At 39.4% G+C, this 26,473-nt stretch overlaps 1 protein-coding gene across 6 annotated transcripts; it reads right to left on the bottom strand.

Annotated features, from left to right (window-relative positions):
• Positions 1 to 1,299: 1,299 nt before the first annotated feature.
• On the bottom strand, positions 1,300 to 26,066 carry ZNF711 (zinc finger protein 711). Of its 6 annotated transcripts, none has more exons than XM_035113852.2 (9): positions 25,860 to 26,066; positions 21,188 to 21,289; positions 19,186 to 19,716; positions 9,936 to 10,094; positions 9,310 to 9,456; positions 8,485 to 8,622; positions 6,842 to 6,889; positions 5,874 to 6,017; positions 1,300 to 4,100 (listed from the first exon to the last, which is right to left on the bottom strand). In XM_035113852.2, exons 2-9 carry the CDS (start codon positions 21,264 to 21,266, stop codon positions 2,923 to 2,925), a joined length of 2,424 nt encoding a protein of 807 aa, XP_034969743.1. In that variant the 5' UTR covers positions 21,267 to 21,289; positions 25,860 to 26,066; the 3' UTR covers positions 1,300 to 2,922. The 6 variants fall into 6 exon arrangements, with proteins under 6 accessions (XP_034969743.1, XP_034969745.1, XP_034969744.1 ...); XM_035113854.2 differs by having other exon boundaries at positions 6,842 to 6,886; XM_035113853.2 differs by lacking the exon at positions 25,860 to 26,066 and adding an exon at positions 24,373 to 25,617.
• Positions 26,067 to 26,473: the final 407 nt, after the last annotated feature.

The raw sequence follows: 26,473 nt of genomic DNA, 5'->3' as shown, positions 1-26,473 counted from the left end.
AGTGGGTTCTGTGGGGCAGCTGTTTAAGAAATATAAGCCCAGGAAACATCTGGAAAAAGTTGTGCAGTAATCTGAATCTTGGCCTAGTTTGAATAAATTCATTTTTTTGTATTAACGCTTGATGAAATAGATGTGCACAGACATTTTGGAAGTTGCTATAAAAAGTCACTTTTTCATCAGTGATTTGGTCATTCTAACTAAGGCTCATGTGCAAATTAGCCCTCAGTGCATCTCACTTCTACGACTCACTGTCTGATGAAAGGGAGGAGTTTGAAGGCAGTCAATTTGAGTATTGCAGGACCACATTATGGAAAGCACTAGGAAGCAAAATTAAATGTTAACATTAGAAACATGGACCAAACACACACATCCTGATCCTAAATATGCTTCAAAATTTACTTTGCAGCAAGACTCACTTTATTGGCGCTTATTTTCAAGTTAAGTGAATTTAAATTTTGGGTGCAAGGTCACTTAATATAAAACAGAACTGGAATGCTATTTCATAATAAAATTAATGCACCTATGTTGTGTGGCATTTGCCAAGCAGATATATCATTAGCACTTCCTTTTTGGAGCACTCACACAGATGCAGCAAGCTGTTTTACGCTCCATTGTATCTACAGTACTGACATTGATCCAAATCAGAGCAGCTGTTCTATTGCTGTTATTTTGAACAGCCTTGTTCCAATACTTGCACTATGATCAGAGTGCAACCATGGGAGCAAGCCGCCTGCTTCCACACAAGCCTGTTAGTAGTATATGTGCATGCACAAACTTACATGCTGTGCACACTCTGGAGTGAGGTGATGCCATTTAGTCAACGCCCTTCAAAAACACTAAAGGGAGGGGTGCAAGTACACTTGTTAACATAGGTATATACTGTAATATCACATCATGAAGCTTAAAATGAATTTAATTGTACTTTTTGTCTGCTTTAAATAGCACTGTTCTAGCTCTCAGTGAACTAATGCTGATTCAATGAACGACCAATATTGGTTCACTCAATAGAATTTAAGAGGAGGCAAGAGTGAATATGAACACAATTTTAAAAACCACATACTAACAATTAAATGAAAAAAGTCTTATCTGCCATCTTTTTCTGTAAATGAGATTTCTGTTTTTACACATTTAATCAATTACAATTTTTTTTAAAAAAATCTGATGCTTACTGTGATTGTGACTTACAATAAATCCTCAAAAACAGTGAGCAGGATTTCAACTATTAAAATTTGAACTAAATGATGAGTAAGCAAAACAAGTATCTAGCCTGAACAAGGAATGCAAACTTTTTCAAGAAGCTTGGAGTGCAAGAGATGCATTTTATTGTATGCTCATTACAATGAGTAACACATTTTGAAATAATAGTCCCACATAACAGTGACAATCTTATTTTACATCGTGTACATCATTTTTTACAGCCACATAAAACACAAGGTTTCCCAAAGTTAACTTTCTGAAGTTTAGAAATATAAAAAAAATTTATTCTCAAGGAACTGATTCTCATCTGGTGCAAAAACAAAGTATGAACATTATCCGAAACACAAAGCCACAATATAGTAGCATGAAGTAAAGTTACAGTTTATTATGTGAACAGCTGTGTGCAAACATGAAGCAACTTAAAAAAAAGTTTTAAAAAAGTACACATTATATGCATAACATTTATGAACAGTTTTTAATTATTAAATAGCCCTAGACCAGCTTGTTATATTAAGCGCCATTTTGATTTGCAGCATGCTAACACAAAGCATTGTTTAAAGGGATGCATATTTCAAATGTATACACTGTAAACTGAAGATCCACCTCCAAACTCTAGCGGCAGCATATTGTTCTGGTTAAATACTGCATATATAACTTTCTTACAGATTGAAAATGCATGTTTATAGTATGGTATATGTTTTGTATGAATTGATTAAAAGGTGCAATTTTTATATCTATATGGAAAGATTTTTAATTTGCAAGGAAGGACCAGTAGTCCACCCTTGCCAGGAACACTGCCCCGTAATATTCCCTAGGCATTTCCAACTAATGAAACCTTGATATTCTTTTTTCAAAAAGGAAAACAGTAAAATAGCAAGGAAAACAGTGCCAAATCATAGCACCAACAGCTGCAGCTATCAATTTTTTATTCTTTTTAAAAATATTATAATAATTAGATTGGCCAAAAGGTAATTTTTGTTATATGTGCCATATGAACATTCAACTGCAGTTTTTAGATAAAAAGGGAAATTATATACACACACACATCTTCAATCCTAGTACTGAACAACACCTTTTGAGCTCAAAAACAATGCTGTCTTTTTAACACCATATCCTGCAATAAAATAAGTTAGCAGCTCTGGAAAAAAATGTTTAAATGTTGCTCATTGAACCTAAATAAAGGAAGGAAACTATGTTTCCTGGTGAAATGTGTGTTTGCTTTAACAACAACAAAAAAGACAGATCTCAAAATCTAACTAATTCTTGTTTCCCAGCACAGTTAAAAAACGTAATGACAAAGCAACTGACTTCTACCTGCATATTGTAGACTTGCCATAGCAAACATTTTTTTTTAAACTCCCACCCCCAGTTTTCATCAAGGATATAAATGGCGTTATTGATAAAGGGCTAAGATAACGGTCTTAGTATTTTCTTTAGCTTAATTATATATAACACTTTAAACAGAAGACATTCAAGGTCTCTTTCCGCAGCTTTTCAAACATTCATCTCTGCATTTTATAGTGTTCTTTAGGTTTTGATGAGCAACAATCATAGGGCTATGAGATCCCCTGTCAACCCTAATACTTTTAAAGACTTGTAATACAAAGAATGTAAAGTTATGATTTAATATCAAGCTTTGAAACCAGGAGAAACAGTTCATGAGAGTTTTCTTCCCCAATTAAGCAGATCACAGTTTCTAAACCGTTTTCTTCTACAGCTCATATGTTACATTAGGGCATCTTTGTGATGCCTCATAATATGCTGATTTTTCTCTGATGGTCTACGGAATCCCTTTTTGCAGTACTCACACCTGTGCGGATAGTCTTTTGTGTGTATTGATATGACGTGCCGCTTGAAGCCTGATGCATCTGTAGTGCTATACTCACAATACTGGCATTGATAGACTTTCCTTCCACTGTGGGTCTTCATGTGCTTCTTCAGTTCGGTTTGTTGCCTAAATCCCCTCTTGCATCTTTTGCATTTGAAAGGAAGGTCCTTAGTGTGAACTGAGAGAATATGCCCACTAAGTACAAAAGGATCTGAAGTCTTAAAGTCACAGTGCCTGCACTGATGTACCTTTTTACCTTTATGCGTTTCACTGTGCTTCTTGAGCTCCGATGGACGGTGGAAACCTTTTTCACATACCTCACATTTGTGAGGAAAGTCCTTTGTGTGAACAGATATTATGTGCCGTTTCAGATCACTCGAGTTGGTGCTCTTGTGGTCACAATGTGGGCACTGATGAGTCTTATGCCCTTGAAACAACTCTGTGTGCTGCTGGAGTTCTTTCTCATCTGTGAACGCCTGCGGACAATGTTCACATTTAAAGGGCAGGTCAGTACCATGCTTGGTTTTGATGTGTGTCTTCAAATTGGACTGATCAGCACAACGGAAGACACAATGCTGGCACTGGTAAGGCTTCTCCCCTGTGTGGGTCCTCATATGCTTTTTGAGCTCAGAAGGATGGCGGAATCCTTTCCCACACTCAACACAAACATGAGGGAAGTTCTTGCTGTGAACCGCAAGCAGATGTCTATTAAGCAGTCCTTGCTCTGCTGTCTCATAGTCACAATATTTGCACTTGTGCAATTTAGGTTCCTTGTCCCTTAAGATCAGTTTATTCGAACTCAGTGGGCTTGCTTCTCTGTATCGCCTGGTGTACTCTGTGAATTCATGCGTTTTGTCAACTTTGTTGATGAGCTTATGGCTTTCCAAATGATTATGAAAGCTTACTTTCTTGTTAGTTGTAAAATCACAGTCTGTGCATTGATATTTTTTCTTAATCATGTGATCTGGGTGGTTTTTCATATGCCTTTTCAAGAATCCCCTGGATTTAAATTTTTTCCCACATATGTGACAAGGGTAGACGGTTAAGGGCTGTCCATCAGGACCTATTATAACAGCTGTTTTAAACAAAGAGAAAATATTGTTAAATAAATTGTAACAAGAAAAAGAATGATTCTGACATCAATGAAGCACAACACAATATCATTTTTTAAAAAACAAAAGTAATGTTTTGAATAAAGAACAGAGCAATCCAAAAGTGGGAGAATGAGAACTAAAGGCGGATTAATTGCTTTTTCCTATGACCAACTAGGTTTATGCCAGCAGGAGGGAAAGTGTGGGGCCCCACATTTTGCCTTTTTAACGTTCCTTTCCTACGCTGGGATTTATTTATTTTAAAGCTTCTCTCCCACTGATTTCAATAGGATATCAGTGAAGCGGGAGTGGGTTGAATTCTGTGGATCCAGTCTCAGCACATTTGTGGAACATTCTTTTTGCCATTTTCAAAATCTGTGCTTCCGCAGACTCAAAGAGGAGGCATACTAAGTTGGTTTGCCCTCTTCTAGGGCCATCCTCTCTCCCATTCACTAGAGAGGAAGATTTTAATAATCCTATTACGAGTAGAATTTTCATTTATTGTTTATAATTCTTATATTTTCACTTTCTATTATTGAACCATATTTTCAATTCTTCATTATTTTGTCAACCTATGCTGAAATTACTGCTGATAACAATTAAACAAATCTTCACTTCTGAGGATTCACCAAGAGGCCCTGAAATTTAACACTTTGACAAAAGAGACTGGGGAATGAAAGACAGTTCTTGTGTCCAAAGCTGAAGCTAAGAACTTCAAACTTAGCAAGCTTCTAGCTGGACAAGTTCAAAACACTTGTCTTCAATATTTGGGCTAACAAGTATGGAGATTAAGTCCTAAAACAATACCGGTAAAACAACAACTTTACATGGATGGCTTTCAGAGACAACTGACCACCTCAACCAAAATTCCAAAGTCAGGGTAGTACAATATTCCAAAACGAAAACGTGTGGTGCTAGGAGGAGGATGCTTAAGTCTATTTCCCTGGATCAGTTTTTGTTTGAAAAATGGCGTGGGACATTTTTACCAACACATTAAGTTGGCTAGAACAAAAAAAAAGCTTCCTAATAAGGTATATTCTATGCACCCTGGGGTTTAGAAGCACACACAAACATTTCTAAGGTTTGGGTATTTATATGTATTCCTGGAAGGTTTCTGTTTGACATTTTTTACTCCAGTATTTTACACTGGCTGGGGTAAAGAAGTACTTCTATTGAAAAAATTAGTTGATTTCCTTGGAATTTTTATGCAGAGACTTTTTATTTTTGTTTTCAGAAAGAAAACTGTAAATGTAAGTGGTTGAATTACTGCAACATTGATTTCTGCTGTGCAAATGACTATGTCCCATAATGACTACACTGTAGTCTAATATTGTGCAAATTCTGCAATGAAAAATGCACTGAGTGGTGGTTCTTTACCTTTGATGATTTATTTATTTTTAATAAATCTTTGTGCTGGCTGTGCACAAGCTGACAGTGCAACACAACAAAGAATAATCTCTTATAAATTACCTTTTAGAAATTTCCAATCCACATGCCTCCTACTATATTAATATAACAAGAACTTAGCTACTACAAAAATACTACATGAAATTGTAGTGTAAGAAAGTCAGGAAATACTCTTCTAACTATGCAGCTAATAAGAGAAAACTGGATGAAATCGTAAGGTATCTTTTCCCAGAAAAGAAAAACTCCTAACGCTGTAAGTATATGGAATCAACTACACTTTTATCTTCTAATTTAAGAATGCTAAAAGCTACAGATAAGTAGGTAAAAGCTAGCCAAGGAAGTCGTTTTACCTGTTTGCCACTGCCTTGCTTCCCCTCTCCTCCTTTTCTTGGCTTTCTGTTTAAGCAGTCTGTTTGTGCTAATGCTATCACAGATTTGCAGGTATTGTGTTGCATTGCCATTTTTGTTTTCTAATCTTGCATCCAAGTTGGTTCCTGATGTGAAAGACCAGATACACATCACAATGTTGCAAGAGGCTCCCTTATAAGAGCTTATTTTGAACACTGAAGCTGTTTAGGGAAAGGACCATCTGTTGCAATTGTATTTGCACTGAGATTGGGACAATGGGATTCTGCTTCATCATAAGATGCTAGAAACACACACTGGATAATAGCTACATATTGTTTTAATACAACACATAGAAAGCAATGATTTGCTTTTGTTTCTATTCATCTTACATAAGCTGTTCTGAAGCTAAGTCTGTGAAGAACAGGGGGAAATACTTTGAATTAATAAATGAAAAAAAATGTCAGCCAACATCATTCTCACATTCAGGCTGTGATCATATGCACATTACTAGGAGTAACTCTCAATGAACTCAGTGGGATTTATTTCTGAGTAGACATACTTAAGGTAACATATTGAAAAGAACTCCTATAATGAAAGATTCACTGGATCCCGCATTGAGAATAGAGGAGAAAGGCACAAAAATTGCTCTAGCATAGCATCTTCTTGCTTCCTTTAGCATTTTAATGGGAGTATTTCATCCAAAAATGAAACAGAGGTAGCTGCTTGTAAGAGCTGGTGCCAAGTTTAAAAGGAAAGAGGGTTTGTTTGGGGAATGTCACAGCAGGGCTATTGACAGCCCTATGCAAGGAGCTGGTTAATATTTTAATTATGTTTTTGTTTACTGTACATTGAATTATCTACTGTATTAATATTGTGCCAATTCTTATATACGGCAGTTGTTGATGAAGCCTAAATGGAGTTCACAACACTTTGCAATACTAGACATATGAGCAATTCTTCATCTACTGACCTGTTGTTTGACAGTCTTCATACCTCCGGGGAACTCTTCTATCATCTCCTAGGGGAACAGGTAGTTCATTGAAACAGTTCACACATTCCAACTGCATGATGATTTCAAAGCAGTCCAACAAAGAAAAACAACTAAGCTAATCATTTCTATTTCCAAGTTACTCTTTTACCAACCAACCCCAAAAATCTCAATCTTACTTTCACTTTAGATACATGATTTGCTGTCAGTTGCTTCAAAATAAAACTTACTAATAGTCACTATTTTCCAGGCATTCGTCTTTTTTATGTTATAAATGTAGTGTCTACGTTATTATTTTTCATTACACACAAAAATAAGGAGCAACTAGCCTTTAAATTTTTAAATGAAGCTATTCTACAAAATAACATTTGCACATTAGTTCACAGCATTAAGAGAAACGCCATACAACTTATTACCACTGAATCTCTGACTTCTAAGAATCATATGAAGCAGCCTTACACTGAGTGTGACCATTGGTCTTTCCTTGTTTTGTCAACTTTAACAGTAACCTTCTGGGGTATTAGATAATTGCCTTTTTTAGCATCTTCTACTTGAGATCCCTTTTTAAAAGAGATGCTATTGATTTAACCTGAGACCTTCTACAAGCAAAGCATATTCTCTACCACTGAGCTATTGTCCCTTCCCATAGAAACATAGGTATGTGTACACGTTGCTACACATCAGCGGTTGTTTGGCTAACCCTCTATATTCCCTTTGCTTCAATCTTTTATTCCAGTGCAATGATTCAGACAAGGGTATATATAGAAGCAGGAACTAAACAGAATGAGGAAAGTTAAAAGGAAGTTTAAAAATTATGCTTTTGCTCAGCCAGTTGTGAGGATATGGGACAGGATGGAAGACATAACAGCAGCCTATATTGCAGCAGACTTGGGCTGCTTAAAAGGGGAAATGTTGGCCCTTTAAAAAACCAAAAGGGCAAAATATAAGAGCTTTTCTATTCTGGAGACCATACCACAATTCTGACTACCAGAATTAAATTATTGTCTGCCATGGAAAGTGTGTTGACAGTATTTCTGGACCTCTGCTTTGTACAGTGGTCAGATAGCATATGGCTTTTGTCACATTTGTAACACAATCTGAATTTGCCATCTAGTGAGGGTTTCTTAAAAAATGAAATATATATTTGTATTTTGGGGATCTGGGTTTCAAATGCTTTTCTAATTTCATTAGGTGAATTTAGCCATTTTTGTAACATTTTCTGGAAAAAGAGAATGGGTAGCACAGGGGTAAACCTCAGAGGCCTAGGAGCATGCACTTTGAAGTCTAAGTGTAGGTGGGCTGACAATTTCCTATAATTACAAACAGAATATGCAGACACGTGCATGAAAATGGGTTCTTTGAACAAGTGTTTGAAGCTCCCTTACTATTATTAAATATTAAACTTTAAGACTTAATTTTGAAAGCTTCATTTCAATTGCCACATGAACTGCTAAAAGCAGAAAGCACTCTGGAGTCTTTAAAACGAATACATGGTCCTCTGTACAATATGTTTTATTATGCTTTTATGTCCACTAAATGTTAAAATTATTATCTGGGCAGAGATGGGTCAGTGCAATTAGAAAGGAGAGAAGGGATTCTCATGAAGTCATAATCTAGTATCTTACCATAAGCAGCAGCCCATGCAACAGGAACAAAAGTTTTATTCACACCAGTGTCTTCAAGCTGTGCATCAGGCAGCGATGTTGCTTCTTCTTCACCAACAATAACCTCCATGTAAACTTCATCAGCAATTTCAGCACAACCTATATTTAGTTTTAAAGGGTACGGAAATTAATGACACTATATATGCCAGCTTTGCTCAATTAATTCATATTTGATTTAGTACAGTTATCTCCTAAACCAGAATCTACCAATCTATTTGTGAAAATCCAAAATCAGAACGCCAGATTCATGAAATTGCCGTCAAGAGTTTCCCCTCTACGTTTAAGACTGATACATATCTCATAGGAAAGAAGCCCACTTAACTTGGTAGGGGTTGTTTCTCAGCAGGAGCAGACAAACGGGGAGGGGCACACCTACATACCTGGGTCAATGTGCATACCAGGAGAAAGATCTGGAGGGGAGGTTGGTGCAGTACAGGCTGCACCTAGTTCTAAATTAAAATGCTTAAGATTGCATTTCAAAGAAAACTGTCCATCTATGTATCAGATCACAAGTCCATGATGTGCAATACAGTGCAAACAACAGCACACATGACAAGGTTTGCAATGACCTCTCATTTGCAGTTGATTGAATTTCAGCTTGTTTGTGGACTGGTGCACATAACTTAGGCTGGGTGTGTTTGTGTTAGGATCTCTATCCTCATTTGAAGTATATAATAATCATATAACAATATAGGGATAAAATCCCTTCATGTTCACAGTAGTTGAGGGGGGGGGGAGAGAAATGACAAGATTACTTTCTTAGCAACATAAAAATATAATTCTTACTAATATCTTCATCCTCCTGAGAGGAATCTTTAACAGCCATATAAACCATCTTCTCTCGCTGTACTCTGCCAACGCCTCCTTGCTCTAGAACTCCAGCTACAGAATGCCCATTATGAAAGTCACTCTCTGTTACAATTTCTGTTCCACCTTGAAGAGAACAAATAATTTTTATCTGATAACATTTTGATAGGAACAGTAAAATGTTTCATTTCTTTTCTGTGTGCTTGATGAAATAACAAGACAACAACTGTCATTAGGGGGGGGAAGACAGCATGGTGGGACAGCATTTTAATTTCCATTTAGCATGACAAATTGTCATGGGTTGGACATAGGGGAGAAAGGAACAAACTCAGAGGAGTCCTTACAAGGGCATGGGGAAAGGGGCTGGTTCTGGAAGTTGAGTGAGATAGCCAAGGCAGAAGCTGGGGGTGCTTCAAGCTATATGTAATCTATGGGCAGAGTTTTCATGGTCTTCTTTTGGTATCCTGGTTATTTTAGATTGCCTTATGAAAGACAATGGAAGGAATTTAATTGGAAACTACTACGAAGTATTTGTTTTACACAATGTAGGCAACGGGATTTTGTAAACACTACAAACAAGCAACATCAGAAGTTGTGATACTTACCTATTTCCACATCATCCTCAGCTTCAGCTTTAAATATGTAAACTTTAATGACTTCAGAACCAAAACCATCATCTTTAGATACATCATCATGTGAAACCTCAGTGCTGATTTTTAAAGGTGTGTTTCCAATATGGTCTAGCTTTTCCCCAACATCATCCACTATAAAAACAACAACAACAATAAAAACCAGTTAGAAGGAAGCAAGAAGCAAGTATTAGCAATGTTGCTCAATTGTTCTTAGCTCATTTATGCAAAACGCATCATGATTTGCAATATAAAGCTGGCATGCAGACCAATCACCTTATTTTGCCTTGTTTGTGAATATTTCACATATGAATAGATTTTACTGTTTTAATAAATTTCACCACCAAAAATTAGAAGCACACTGTAGAAACGTGTCTGTTACATCATTATGTCTGATTAAGCAACAAATTAAGTACGCTTCGGTTTGAGTACTTTCAGTTTTAAGTACTCCGCGGACCGTCTGGAACGGATTAATCCACTTTCCATTACTTTCAATGGGAAAGTTCACTTCAGGTGAAGTACGCTTCAGGTTCAGTACAGACTTCTGGAACCAATTGTGTACTTAAACCGAGGTACAACTGTATAGCATTTTGAAAGATGACTGAGTGACAGAACAACAATATAAAATGTTAGTGAGTCACCCTGTAAGGGTGGTGTGAGACTCCAGGAGAGATGTAACACTTCAGATTTATAGATCATAACAGGGTAGCATTATCATTCCAATATACCCCTAATGAGGGTTCTTTCTTAACTAGAGTATGCTAAACAATTCTAGATATTGATCAGTATAAGTTGTATTCAACTAAGTCCTACTCAGAATAGACCCACTAAAATTATGTATGTTAACTTCAGTGGGTCTACCCTGAGTAAGACTGGTGTTGAATGCCACATTATATCTTGTTTACCTATGAACTATAATGTGCGTCCTAACCTAAGTTAGACTTACAGTGCAAGCGCAGGAAGAGGAATGAAAGAAAGCATGTGATATGGTCCTGCTTCTCATCTCTTAATCATGATTTAAGAGATTTGGAACATTACTTCTATATTGGGCTTAATTCTGAACAACAACATACCAATTATTCCCTTTCAATACTATGAACAGTATCATCAAATCAAAGTGGTTTGCACTAACAAAATACAGTATAATTTCCTTTGCTGGAACTTGGAATTACCGGTAAATGCCCAATATGACACCTCTCTGCAATTGTTCAGCAATAGGCAAATAGGGCTCATTTTCACATTATACATATTTACATGTACTAATGATATGTAACACGTGAATTTAACAGTGCAAATTTGTGTGTGTTCATATTGCCTGTGCTGAATGTCATTTAATGATACCTGCTGAACAGCAGCAGTATTTGGTGTCATTGATGAAAGTGGTATTTCAGAAATCTGTGAATGAATCAGAACACTGCTGGAGCTACTGAAAATAGAACTAAATAAAAATAAAAAGCTAAGCACTATTTTTGTTTTTAAATTTATCAGTAATGCTATGGTGAATCATTTAAAAAAACTTCCTTGACTGAAGTTATTTTTAAATGGGTGCTTGATGTTGTTGTGGTTGTTTTGCAAAATGGGCATGATCCATCCCTTCTTATGCAACCTGCTTGTGAGAGAGGGCATCTCTGTGGCAGAGTAGCCTTCCCCGACCTTTGGTCCTCAGATTTTGGAATGCAATCTCTGTAATCCCCAGCCAGCATGACCAATGGTTGGGGATGATGAGGACTGCAGCCTAACATCTGGACTCAAGGCTGAGAAGTTTGGCAAGCATAATGGGAGCCTTTGCTGATCAGAGTAAATAGTGTGCATGCTGAAAACTTGGGGGATTGCATTATTGGGGGATCTCCTCCAATTTGCGCAGGAAGGGAGGGTCATGCCACCAGCGCAAAAAAGAGTTGTTCTTTCAAAAATATGGTTAATAAATAACTCCTTAACTACTCACTTAATGGAGAACCTAATCCCAGATTGGAACAATGAACATTTTATTCTTCTATAATAAGTCCCTTGTTTTTAAAATGTATTTATTCTTCTTTTTAAAATTACATGGATCAGTATAATCCGTATACCTATGTCTCAGTGGGATTTTAAAAAGGCAATATTCTCTATAGAGAATATTGGTGATAAAAAGTAATGTGTAAATGCTTGTGGCTAGAAAGCCTAATAATTTCAGACTATTCATTAACAGTGAAGCAATAATTCAGCAATCAGAAGATGTGTACTCAAATGTCAAAACTAAAAGATGGCAAGCATGCATAAAATGTGACATTTTTGAAGATAACATCAGTGCCTTGCCTATTGTTTTTTTCTTCTGTTTCCTTCTTTCAAGGTTCTGGTTGAAAAAAACCCGTTTGATGCAGAACAGTCCAGTTCTGCAAATTCTCATGCACTGGTTTAATTTTAGTCATCAAAAATAATTCTCAGAGAACAAGTATAAGGCAGTAAGAACATAAATGTAAATCATAAGAAAATAATGCCATAAAAAGTTCCTGAGATGCTAAATGCATAAGAATAAGCAAAAACAAAATTACAATGCTTAATCTCTAGCTGAGAAAAAAAAAGTAAAGAAAAATGGGCAGGCACACTTCTAAGCAATTTTTGTGAAATGAATCAGTCTAGTTGCTCCTACCTGTTGTTGTTCTTAACCAATTAGTGAAGTCAGAGCTGTGACTGATGAGTTGTTTGGATACCAGGCAACATAACTGCTGTTTCACCCTCAACTTTAGTATTTTTCTTACTTCTGTCTGATTTGCTAGTCCTTGGATACACACAACTGCTATTCTAACTGTTTTATTTTGCTGCCTGCCAGCCACAGAGCAATACTCAGGCAGCCACTTGAACTGCTTAAAAAAATATGTGTGTTGGAAATAGAAGCAGCAACTCCCCAATCTGCCTGTGGGCCATATGGAACAACTTTTTGAAAATGTGAGGAAAGAAATATGGGAATCCTGCTGATGCCGCACTGTTTGTTTTGCTGCCTGCTGGAACATGCAGTGGACAGCTGCTTGAGAGGCTTCCACTGAATACAGGAGTGGGTGTGGATATGGTAACCCTTTTCTTGTTTCTGCTGCATGCCCTACAACATGGATTGTCCCAAAGTTGTGGGGTAGACTCATTGCAGAGGTGTCATAACAACAATAAATTAATTCTAGCTATTCCCAAATTGTGGGAGCGGTAATGCAGAGTCATTATTTTTATCATCACATTTTCCCTTATTGTTTCCAAGTTGTTGTTGTTGGTGGTGGTGGTGTGGGGGGGGGTGGCATTTCAGAGGGATCATTATCATCATGAACCTTTCCTCCTGTGTGGTGCCTAGTAGGGATTCTTCTCAAGATGTTTTCAGAAGGGAGTGTTCAGTGCAAAGGCAGAAACATTACTATTATCATCTCCTCATACAGCCCTAATTTTGGAAAAAACCCTATAAATAACAGTCAGCCTCAAGCATTGCAATACTCTAGGGCACTATTGTTCAATGCCTACTCTAGTGAGTTTTATATTTATTTTCTGTTATTTTCCTTGTCTTTCTATTTTTTCTATTCATCACAGATAGCCAGAAAAGAAAAGAAAAGAAAAGAAAAGAAAAGAAAAGAAAAGAAAAGGCTTGCCAGCTAGCATCATGTCTTTATTTGTGGCTATGTGTATGGCTGGCTATAGTAATTTAAAATTACTTCAAGATTCAGTTATATTTTATTTTCCAGTTCTAATCTATAGCAGCACACCAGCAACAAACAACATCCAAGACTTAACAGCGTTTGGAAAAGTAGAAAGCTTTTCAAAACTTATTTGCTAACAAACTAACACAAAAGAATAGCTTTCCCCCCATTTTTGAGCCATGTTCTATTCCTGTCTGGTTTATTTTTCTGCTCTTTTGGAAGCGCCAGTCATTTTCTGACTGGTGCCCTTAGCACCTTCTCAAAATCCCAAATGTTCCTTCAGGCCAAAATGTTGGAAACCAGTGGTTTGCATGTCATCCAAACCAGAGAGGTGAAGGTATCTCCTCTTTATCCACCAAGGTTGTTTTACAGGTGCGGGTTGTAGTTAAAGAGGAGGTATCTTTTTAAAAGAAAAAGAAAAACTTTTATTGGTTTTCAGAAAAGGAAATTATTAGAAAAGGAAATACTCCCCAAAAGTAAAATATAACAATACAACCAAAAAAGAGATAATTAGCATGTTGTATGGATTTCATATTATTATTATTATTATTATTAAAATTTCTATACCACCCTTCATTCGAGGATCACATATGACAAAGGTGCTAACAAGGAGAGACTTTAACCACAATCCCAGGTTCTGATGACATACTAAATGAAACACTGGCTTAGATACTACTCTATGCTGAAAGGACCGAGGAGAAGCAAAGAAGGTGTAAGCTCCTCTCTTGAAACAAGCAGGTTTGCACAGTCCTAGTAAGTCATAATACCGTATGGTGAATGAGGTTGCTGCATTCCATTAAAAAAAAAATCTCCTCTGTGTAAGTTTCAGGGCATGACTTATGCATGAGATGAGATTGGGCAGTAAGTCACTGAGTTGATGATAAGAACTGAAGTATTCCAGTGGTCGTTTAATTATATTCTTCACCATTTCTTGCCCACTTATCCTATATAAATGCAGGGCTGGCCCTACGGCAAGGCTGGGTGGCGCAGGGTGCCACGCTGCTGCGCCCGTCAGACAGCCGCGCTGGGAAACGGGGCCGGGGGGGCCGGGCGCCAGAGGGATCTTTGCACCACGGCGCCAGATATGCTTAAGACGGCCCTGTATAAATGTATTCTACCAAACAGTAACTATATTGGGGGGGGGGGAGCCAGGAAAAATATTATCGCAAAAATAGTACCTTCAGGTAAAACAGTACCAGCATTATTGTAACACATAAAAAACATAACTTACCTCTCTTTCTCCCCCAAACACATCTGTTAAAAATGGTTAAGTCTTGCCTGAAAGGCAGCAGCATTACAATAGGCAATATAATAAAGAAGTAGTATCTTGAAATGATCATCCATAAGTCAAAGGTGTATACCACACAACAAAATTAACACCTGCTTAACAAAGTTCTTTAAACATAATAAAGTTTGCATCCAGTGACAAAATGTCTGCAATGATAGGATATTTTAATTGAATATAGTAATTTCTACTTATAGAATGTCTACTGTTCCAGACAAAACACCCTTCCCTGTTCAGGTGGTTCAAGCAGTGGTGCAGTGGTACCTTGGTTTAAGAACAGTCTTGTTTAAGAACGATTTGGTTTACGAACTCCGCAAAACCGGAAGTAGTGTCCCGGTTTGAGAACTTTACCTCTGTCTAAGAACATAATCCAAACAGTGGAAGGGCACTAGGGCATAGCTGCCAAGTCTCCCGTTTTTCACGGGACCCCCCCCCCCCCGGATTTTAATCCGTTTCCCGCTGGTCTCCTGAATTGGAAAAAATCCTGGAAATGCCCCGGATTTCCTACCTGCCAGGGAGGCTCCATTTTGGGTGCTGGTGCTGCCCGATTTCCAGTGCCCAGACATGGGTAGCGCAGCACCGGAAGTCACTTCTATGCATGTCCGGAAATGCGTAGAACCGACTTCCGGTGCCGCTCCGCCTATGCCTGGGCACCGAAAATCGGGTAGAGCAGGGCCAAAAGTTGCTTCTACGCAACTTCCGGACATGAGTAGAAGCAACTTCCGGTGCCGCTCTGCCAGATTTTCCGTGCCCAGGCATGGGCGGAGTGGCACCAGAAGTCGCTTCTACGCATGTCCGGAAGTTGCGTAGAAGCGACTTCCGGTGCTGCTCCGCCCATGCCTGGGCACCGAAAATCGGGTAGAGCGGGGCCGGAAGTTGCTTCTACGCAACTTCTGGACATGAGTAGAAGCGACTTCCGATGCCGCTCTGCCAGATTTTCAGTGCCCAGCCATGGGCGGAGTGGCACCAGAAGTCGCTTCTACGCATGTCCGGAAGTTGCGTAGAAGCGACTTCCGGTGTTGCGCCGCTGCTGATCCTGCAGTTTTCAGCGGGAGACTTGGCAGGTATGCACTAGGATACAGTCCTACACACACTTACCGGAGAGTAAGCCCGACTGAACTCAGACAGGATTACTTCTAAGTAGACTTGTTATTACATTGTTCAACTCTACTGAAAACATCTGCTTGAAAAGAAAGCTTTTCAGCTGGAATCACAGGAAGTCAGGAAATAACATACTGTTTCTGTAGTAGTTACCATATCAATATTCTGTGTTATTTTTATTTATTGATTTATTTAAGGTGTTTATATATTGCTTTTCGGGTAGACCAAACAAGTGGCTTACAAAAGATTAATTTATCACACTGTTGAATTTTTTTCCATTTTTTAAAGCCCTTATTACAGAGACATAGATTAATAGATTTTATTGTTTAATAGATTATTTTATTTCATTTTTCTGTTGGAAGCCGCCCAGAGTGGCTGGGGAACCCAGCCAAATGGGCGGGGTATAAACAAATAATAATAATAATAATAATAATTATTATTATTATTACTATTATTATTATTATAGACATGTTAAGAAAATATGCTTGCAAAGGTGCTTAAAATATTGGAAACAAGGGGTCAAATAAAAATGTGGCAAATGTGTTCACATTTTTTAACTCTTGCAAGGTATTTTAAGGGATGCTACCATATTATTATTATTATTATTATTATTATTATTATTATTATTATGTGTGTGTGTAATACTTCAGACATTATAGAAATGTATTGTATCGATCAACCATAGCTTGACATCCAAGTTAATTACTTGTCAATTCCATTCAATATGCACCCTTCAGATTCCTCCTTCAACCCATCCTTCCTCCTCAACAAAATATACCTAGGTGTAACAAGGAGACTTGCACAGACATCAGCAGAATTATATAGATATGAACTACATGAAGAAATTTCAGTTTCATGCATTAATAATCCCACAACTCTCCTCACCAAAATTTTCATTTTAAAGTAATAGCTGCAGGACTTTTACTTTCTGGTCTGGTCCACAAAGTAAACCCATTAGTGGAAGAAACTGAATAAATCCTGCAAATTCCAGTTATATTATATTATTGCTCTCAGCACAAATCATTGTGAAGGGATTGTTTGCAAGAGAAATTCTGCAGAAAAGCCTGTTCACCAAAGAAGAAAAGTGGTAATATTTGCCACCTCTAACTTACCTTTTCAGCTTTCAGGTGTGAGATGTTCAGATTCACTGTAGATTGCCATCTCTCAATTCATATGATGTTTCAGCATACACTATGTTGGTGATGTCACACCGAACACAGAAGTCCATGAGACGTAGTTTTACAGTTGTGCATTTATCAAGTAAGTTTAAATTTGCTTTACCTAGTTTCTATCTCAATAGAGGTACTGTATGTATTCATAATTTTAGCAAACTATGCAGCACCATATTGCAGGGGTAGGTAACTTCTGGCCAGCATATGAGATGTGGCTTAGCCACCCATATTATGGCTCAAATAATAATTTCTGAACATGTGGTCTACAGGATGACCCACAATGTGATTCTAAGCGTTGCTTGTAAGAAACTCCACTACCATTCCAAACTACTGTGATGACATTACTAAGGGTGGTGGAATCCTATTAGAATTAAGGCTGCCTTGTTAAGGAAAGTGGCATGGCACCAAGAAAAAGTTGCCAACCCCTGCTATACTGCAGTAAGCAATAAGAATAAGATTGGACCCTGTTATTACTAGTTGTTTTTATGATACTTTTTTTTACTGTTTTCATGTCTGCATTTTTGTATACCACTTAGAGACTTTCAATTTTAAGTGGTTTGGAAATTGTTTTAAATAAAATAGATTTTTGAAAGAAGCTGGTGGTGGAATATTACGTTACCCCTAAAGAACAGCTGCAGTGGGTAGCATAGGATCACCAGTACTGTGCATGCAGGGCCATCATATGGATCAAGAGCTAGCACTCCACTGTGGGTGATTGAACATCACAAACATAAAAAACAAAAACAAAAAATGTTTCATTATTTGTGTGGGTTTTTTTATAGCTTACACAAACTGATGTCTTCCTTGTAACAGTTGTCATGCCATTTTAGTTTTCCGCAGCAAAATCAACAAAGAAATCTTGGTGGCACCTTAAGGGCAACACACACAAACATCTCTCTAGCTCATGCATCTGATGAAGTGGGTCATAATTCACAGCAGCTCATGTCATGGTAATTTTGTAAGTCTTTAAAGATGTCACAAGTCTGCTGTTCTTACTATCTGATCTTCAATTCATGTACCTTGGAAGTCGAACGGAATCCGTTCCGGAAGTCCGTTCAACTTCCAAAACATTCAGAAACCAAAACACTGCTTCTGATTGGCTGCACGAAGCTCCTGCAGCCAATGAGAAGCCACGGAAGCCCCGTCAGACGTTCAGGTTTCAAAGAATGTTCGCAAACTGGTACACTCACTTCCGGGTTTGCGGCATTCAGGAGCCAAAATGTTAGACTTGCAAGGCGTTCAGGATCCAAGGTACAATTGTATTGCCACTAATTCCCATAACTGCCTATTATAAAATTAGGTTGTTTTTTTTTTAAAAGTAACCTTTAAGAATGTCTACTTATTTAACATTAAAGTATTCCATTTGGAAATGTGTCGTATGTGCACTGTTATGAGGTTTTTTTTGTTTTGTTTTTTAAGATTCTTTCATAAGAATTGTCATTTAAGTCCTCCCAACCATGGTTCCCAGAATATATGTATTTTAGAATGTTGTACTGTTCCCATAAACCTCTTTAACTGTGAAAACAAAATCTCACTGTGAGCTGCATTCTATCCAATCGTGTTCTGCTGATAGAAGGCTCTTTGATCTAAGGTTTCTGTTAGCAGAAATGGAAGGTAGAATTTATTTTCTCAAATTCTCTTTCCTCTGCAACTCTCAAAATCTGCTCAAGAGAGCTGGGGAACCCATTGGAACAGTGAAGTAGGAAGTGTAAATAATTGCAGGAGAAAGGCAAATTTGCAGAAAATTCCATTTTGGTTCATGGAAGCTTCTTCTCGATTCACCAGTATTCTATTAGCAGAGGGGTACGACTAGATAAAGCAACCTACCACTGCTACCGGTAACTAGAAACCATATTTAAGCAGTATTGACTATTTTACGGTCGTAATGCTATTTCTTCCAAAATTTTATTGGGAAAATTATATTCAAACTGACAACCAATTATACTTCATAACCTCTCATCACTGGATCACTTCTAGTCTGAACAGACTCAAATGTCATATAAACCTTAACTTACAAGATATCATTAAGTAGTCTTCAGATGTGCTCTTGCCATCATCATCATCTTCAGTCTTTATAGTAACTGTAGAACCAGGAACAGTACCAGCTGCCTGAATCACAGTTTCTGTATCTGAATTGGTTACAAGAACCTCTTCTGAAACCATTGTGGGAGAATCTGCTCCTGACACAGAATCTTGTACCACATGTTCCAAATGTCCATCAGGGCCCGTAACAAGATCAGCCACAAAAACCTGATCAGGAACTCTAACAGTTTCTGTTATTAGATCTGAAGTCAAAACATGATCACTGGTATCTAGTGCTTCTTCAATAGCTACATCAGCCTCCAATACAGATTCAGGAACTATCACCCCTTCTGTGACAACATCTGTTTCGGTTATGATATCAGGTCCTTGGACAACTTCAGCCGCTAAGCCATGATCAAGAGTTATTCCATCATCTGTGACAACATCGGAAACGAGTACAGCTTCAGGAACTGACACAACAATATGATCTCCATCAATGTGAGCAGTACCAGCCATTCCAGCCACTATGAAACAATTGTAAATGAGATAAAGTATTAATAGTTGTAATGCTGTAGCACAATACTATGCATCTAAGAAATACATAGAATGAATGCAGTCAGACAAACTACTCTCCTACCTTTTATTACATTTAATTTTAGTTTAAGGAGGGCATATTAGGAGAGTGTTTTGTAGTTGAGCTATCCTCCCAATAGGTAGGATAGGTGACAGTAGCTCATGTGTAGTCTGGTCTTCTGAAGGGGAGGGGAGGTTTTGCTGGCAAATATTTGATAACCATATTCAGAAAAAATGGTGGTATTCAATAAAGTTTGCTTGCTTGTGCAACAAAATCCCAAAATCTATTCTCCAGGCCCCCAAGATCTGCTCCGAAGAGTCATCCAACCCTCTGAATCATATTTTGGGTGCACATGAAGACTGCAGACTGATGAGACAAAAGAGAAGTCCCACTACAGGAGCAGACACCCTCTTGTGCTATCCTAGATATCACCCAATGCTTAAGGAATTCAATTAAGTTGTTCAATTATATAATTATGCAATTTTGTTCAACTTTGGCAAATATTTGTGCTATAGTACAACACACCTACTAGAGATTAAAAATCTGTACATTCAAATAATTTACTTCTGAGTATACATGCTTATGTTGTTATAGAGCAATTATATACACAAGAAGCTGGTATAAGCCAGTATAAGTTAACCCCATGTAACATTATACCAGATTCAAATGCTATTCAGGAGCACAGTTACTGCCCTGAGTCTGGCAGAGAGAAAACAAGCCTTACAAATTTTTTTTTGCGATACAGTACCTTTTTTGCTGGCTTATGCCAGATCACATGACCGAGCTGAACAGGTTAAGATCCAGCCAAGTCTCTCTAATTCTGCACACACCTTGTTACTTTTGCAGGACTTATGCCAGCTTAAGATCCACTGGGTTCAGGGGAGTCAGTTGAGTTACAGCTGAGCTGGGATGGGGGAGATAAACTGGTGTGCAAAGAATGAGAGAGTTAAGCCAGCATAACCTAGCTGTGGTGGAATCTCCTGGATGAGCTGAAGATTTGATGGATCCTAACCCACTCATCTTGGCAGATCTTGCTATAGAATTGCTCCCCTAGTATATGGACTAATTAAAAAATAATTTTAACTCTCTACTCCCATCTAATATTGCGATTTCCATTATTTCAAAAATTAAATACAAGAATATTATAAACAATTGTTATGTAAAGATATAGTGTATACTGCGGTCCATACACATCCTCCATGCCTCTGGTCTACTAATGCAGCAAGGCAGCAATACTGCTACACAGAAGAGGTAGCCAAAAGTGTCACCCACCTACTGTGCTACAGTGACTCTCAGGCTCCTGTTCTACTATCAGATTCTATGCCATGTTTTGCACCCATGCCATATGTTATTCATTCATTATATACAGCAGGTAATTAGTAAACAGTCAAGTTAAAAATAAAAGTTTGTTGTTGTTTTACCAAAATCCTGCATAATCATAGTGTGAGGCATATTGGACTCCTGTGTCTGCAACCCAAGACTTCCACCACCTGGATCCATAATCCTCTATGCTCATTCACGAACTGAGAAAAGAAAGTGAATAGAAGTTACTACTTGTAGTAACATAACTATCTTAGAATGTGTTTCATACAGAATTCAATGCACACATATTTAACAAGTGCACGTGTGCATCTTCTTCTTACTAGACTTTACACCAAGAGCAAATATCAGCATGACACCCCAGCCTCTCCTGGTAGGGCAGGGGAGATAAAATAATGAATACATATATTTTGTTCTTTGACACCTAAGGATTTTTGTTGCAGTTTTTGCACATTTATAGAGTGTAAAATAGTAAAGTCATGCAACAGGTGTGTAATGCCACTGGGACAAGGCTGCAGCAATAATTTTACCACCACATAACAAAGACCATTTCAGGTTCTCTGTCCATAAACATACTTGCATATTATGATTTTTAAATAAAAGCTACAATTCACTTCTGAAAATCTATTTCTAATTTCAGGATTTTCAGAACTTAATTATTATGAAAACCCATTACATATCAGCACGTACAATACTACTACATCATCCCAGTTTTTCATGGGACTGATTCATCTTATATTATTTCAAGATTCTTTGCTAATAATAGTGAATTCAAAATATTAAAAATGTTCTGGTTTTAGTCTTTGAAGAAAAAACTATTTTTAATGAAATCACACCAATTAATTTCTTGCCTTTTTATTTTAATTTTGGAGCTTTTGAAGGATTTTTTTCATAATACATAATAAAAATAAGAACAAAGACAAACAAATTCACCCTCCCGCAACACATTTAAAAGAGCATCAGGTCAATCAGCCATAGGCCTGGCTGGGGAGGAACATTTTCTCCTGGAGCTTAAGGTATCTAACGAAGATGCCAGCCGACCCTTCCTGTGGAGAGCATGCCAGAAATGGAGAGCCACTGCAGAAAAGGCCCGTTCTTGTGTTGCCACCATCTGGACTCTTGTGGAGGAGGCATACAAAGAAGGGCCTCAGATCATCATCTCAGGGTCTGGGTAGGTTCACATGGAGGCAGTCCTTGAGGTACAATTGGTGGTATTTGACGCCAAATAAACTGTCTACAATGTATAAGAGCATGTCAAGCAAATCTTGGAAATACTGGAGGGTTGTTTTTATGTATGTGGCAGACATGTGAAAAAGCTATGGGATTCTGGGAAATAATATATAATGAAAGAAATATGTTAAAATTGGTAAAAACAAACAAACCAAAAAACACCTGAGGCATTTCTTCTAGAAATACTGGGGACAAATGTCCCAAATAATATGATTAAATTATTTACGTGCACAATGACAGATGCCAGAATCCTATACGTGCACAATTGGAAGGAAGAAAAAGTCCCAACCAAAGAGGAATGGGTTGCAAACCTAAAGGACTATGCAGAACTGGTGAAGTTGAGAGTGAGAAACCAAAGTGACCAACTTTTTATTGAAGAATAGAAACCCTTTTCACAATATTTGAGAAAAAACTATAGTCAAATAAAATTATGGGCAGGATGTGAACTATGAGCAGTGGATTGAGAATGACAATAAATGTAACAAAGGAAACATGTATTAGATATAGTTTGACATATAATACAACAGAATATGGGTGGGAATAAAAACACCATGGAGGTAAGGGTGGGAAGTCACCTTGTTCGTTTTGCAAAAGAAACATATCTTGAATTTGAAGTTAATGCGTTTAAGTTTTTAAAATTGAAAAAAATGTATTGCAACATCAAAAAGGATTATGTAGCACCTCACACAGGTATGAATCAACATATGGTATACTCCTCAGCATTGTTAACACTTGTGCCTATGTTCACCAGAATCCCATCCGCTCAGACAGTGCCTGAATGAGACAAACTGGAATCTTCTTGATTGCCCTACCCTTCCTTTCTAATCATCCTTTAGTCATGGTGGGCCAGTGTGAGAAAAAGGATGGCCTAGATGATCCAGTCAACAGGGCTCTCCTCTTATGTTTCTCTAACCTTGTGGAGCATAAAGTAGCAACCTGCCTTAGGCTGAATAATCAAGGCTTCCATTCATTGCCCACACCCCAAGGAGTAACTTGGGGGAATGGAAGATGATATTACCTATGTGATTTCAGGGGCTTATGACATTTTTATTTATACCTCAACCTTCTGACCATGCACACAAAGGATAATTTCCCCTTATCTTCCAACAATGCATGTTTACAGGTAAAATTAACTGAGCAGGGCCTGAATAGCCTGGTTCAGTACTGTATGAAAAGGAGTGCCACCTCGGAGGAGTACCCAATCTAGCAGATCAGGACAAGTGTTCCCTACCTGTGTGAGAAAGTGAGTCTGTGTTGCTTCATTTTTATATGTGAGAAGAGCGTATGACAGTGACAGGAGACCCACCAAAGGTCATATTCACATGGCTCGGAAAAACCTGGAGCTAGCCTGGTTCAATGGGGGGTTGCTCCTAAGAAATGTCCACAGCAAGGGTAGGCAAATCTTTCTGTTAAAGGGCCACATCTGGGTACTGAAACTGCATGGTGGGCAAAAATAGCACTGCAAGCATTCCACTCATGAGGGATCCATCTTTTTGCAAGGCATACAGAGTCCCTCCTGGGCAAGACTACATCCCTGTCAACAGCAGTAACTATGAGTCACTCAGCTGTTAGGCAGCAAATGTTTGCAGGTAGTTTTTTTTTCTTCAAGTGGCTGCTGCAGCTGCAATTGTCCCCCGCCATTCTCCCAACCAACACAGTAGATGAGCCAAGCAGGACTAAGTCAGCAGAGCTACTACCATTAGGCAACAATAATAATAATAATAATAATAATAATAATAATAATAATAATAATAATTTATTACTTATACCCTGCCCATCTGGCGGGGTTTCCCCAGCCAATCTGGGCGGCTTCCAACAAGAGATAAAAAATACATTAAAACATCAGTCATTAAAAACTTCCCTAAACAGGGCTGCCTTCAGATGTCTTCTAAACATCAGATAGTTGTTTATTTCTTTCATAAAGCGTGGAATTACAGATACTAATAAAGAAACACCTAAATTTTGTACAATTATTTTGTACAACCAGACATTTTGTACAATTAAATATAATTGGAAATGTTCAGGACAAACATATATGGAAAAGGACTTGACCTACCCAATGAAGACTGTGGATGCAAAATTATACTTCCCCAGGTAAAAATAAACTATGTTTGCTTGCAGCAAGAAATCTAGGTGTACAGCCCTACTGGATGTCAGCTGCACTTACTTCCCACAGCAAAAAAAAAGTCTGTTGCAGCTAAACACAAGATCAGATGTTTTTAATCATACGCATCCGATGAAGTAGGCTCATTGAAGTTTATAGCATAAATCTGCCGCATCTTAAGTAAGTCAAAATATTGGGTTGGGATTTTTTCTGAATCATTTCCCAGTAAACCCGAACAGGCTAAGCTCTGCAAAACTAAAGCACACGGGCGAGTGAGCTCCAACTGAACTTAAAAGTAAATATGCAGAGGAGATCGGACCGCTTATGAGAATCAAAAACACATGTTCCAGACCAAGGCGCGTTGCTTTGCTACCTAAATTTATGTTTCATTTCTAAAAGGCTTCTAGCTTGCTATTCCTCAGCGCGCAACAGACATCTGGGGAAATGCGCGTGCATGGGGCGGAGACGCGCATACTATATACAAAACACACAAAAAGAAACACACACAACCCTCCTCTTCCTCTCGCTTCCAATCAGCGCCCGTGATGAGCAAACAATAAAGCGGCGCTTTGGAGCCCGAGTCGGGCAAAAGGGGGTGGGGTTGTACCCATCCTTCCCCGGGGCGGTGTTGCACGGCCGAGGGAGGGCAGGGAGCCAGCGGTGCCTAGCGCGGGGCCCGAGAGGAAGCGCGGCAACGAGGGGGCCCGTCGGCTGTGGGAGAGAAAAGACTCTCTCGGGGAAGGCGGGAGGCGGCTTCCACCAGGGACAGCTCCCCTAGCAGGAGTTGCGAAGTGGGAAAGCAACGCTTTCCCCGCATCGCCGGGCCTCGTCTTCACCGGACTGCCGCCGCTTCCTCCCCCCCCCTTTCTGTCGTGCTTCTACGTCCCGCGGCACTATGAGGCGCAAGAGGGAGGACGGTTTGTCTGATGCTACAGCCGCTGGGTGTCAGTGAGAAGAGTTCGCGGGCGGGCATGTCTCTCTGTGTGTATGTATGCGTGTTTTTAGGAGCTTCTGTAAGGGGGAGACGAGCACCTCTGCCGAGCTGCGCTTCTCTGCTGCAACGGGCGCCATATTGTTTTCCGCCATTTTCTGGCCGCCTTCGGGCCCGGCCCCAGCCCCGGCCGAGCAGTATGCGGAGGGGGGGGAAGCCCGAGCGCTCGCTCGCGGCCGTCTAGCTGTGAGGCGCGAGCCGATTCATACGCTTCGTATTTTTGCTTCGTTCGGTTTTTTAAATTAAAAAAGCGGTTGTTTAGATGAGCGGCCCTGTAGGCCTCGGGGCGCGGCCTGCTCTGAGGCCTAAGCGGCCTGGCGCCTCCTCCCCCGCCGCCTCCCCGTTTTTTTAAAAAATAAAATCGAATTTCTGCTCAATTCCCTTGTCGCGGCTGAGCGCACATCCCCTTCCCCGCTTCCCCCCACACCGCCGCCGCTCTCCTCCTCACCTTCGCTTGGCGGGCTCGGGCCCGAGCGGGTGGGGAGTGCAGGCCCGAGGACCCGGCCGCCTCGGCTGTCGCTTTTCGGGGCCTGGCATTCGGGGTCCGCCAGGTCCGAGGCCTGCACCAATCACAGGCTAGGGCTAGGAAACGGCAGGCGGGCGGGAGCGCGCGCGGCCTGCTCACTCGCAACTCACTCCCCCCTCCCTTTCTCTCTTCACCCTCGCCCCCCCCCCAACGCAACCACCAGCAGTCTCGCGACCAGCCGTTGCTGGAACTCACGTCACCCAGGCGCAAGCATCAACCGCGCGCACTCGCGCGCCCCCCTCATCTTGTTTAACCCCCCCCCCCATCTCTATCATCTTCTGAGAACCCGGCCGCCGCCGCCGGTGTCCAGAGCATGCGTAGCGAAAGCGAATGAGGCTTTCTATATGCCAGTACTTCCCTTGCCATTAGTTGGTGCGGGGGGGGGGGAGCCCAAGCAAAACAAAAGACAGTCGAGAGGCGCCCCGGGTTGACTGCAGTGACGGGGGAGGGGGGGAGCACGGCCATCGAAGATGCGCGAGCGCTCGATGGTCCGTCGCCTCACGCCATCGCTGACCAGAAAGGAGAGGTGATGTAGT

Source organism: Zootoca vivipara, chromosome Z (assembly GCF_963506605.1).
Source record: "Zootoca vivipara chromosome Z, rZooViv1.1, whole genome shotgun sequence".
Taxonomy (NCBI): domain Eukaryota; kingdom Metazoa; phylum Chordata; class Lepidosauria; order Squamata; family Lacertidae; genus Zootoca; species Zootoca vivipara.
This window is presented reverse-complemented; position numbering and strand designations above follow the sequence as displayed.

What these genes read in the sequence shown, in the direction of transcription:
- ZNF711 (XM_035113852.2), bottom strand. Translation starts at nt 21,266, where the DNA reads ATGGATCCAGGTGGTGGAAGTCTTGGGTTGCAGACACAGGAGTCCAAT. An exon ending in TGAAGACTGTCAAACAACAG is followed by an intron (nt 6,018 to 6,841) that starts GTCAGTAGATGA and finishes CTTTCACATCAG; the next exon opens with GAACCAACTTGGATGCAAGA. An exon ending in AGCAAGGCAGTGGCAAACAG is followed by an intron (nt 4,101 to 5,873) that starts GTAAAACGACTT and finishes TGTTTAAAACAG; the next exon opens with CTGTTATAATAGGTCCTGAT.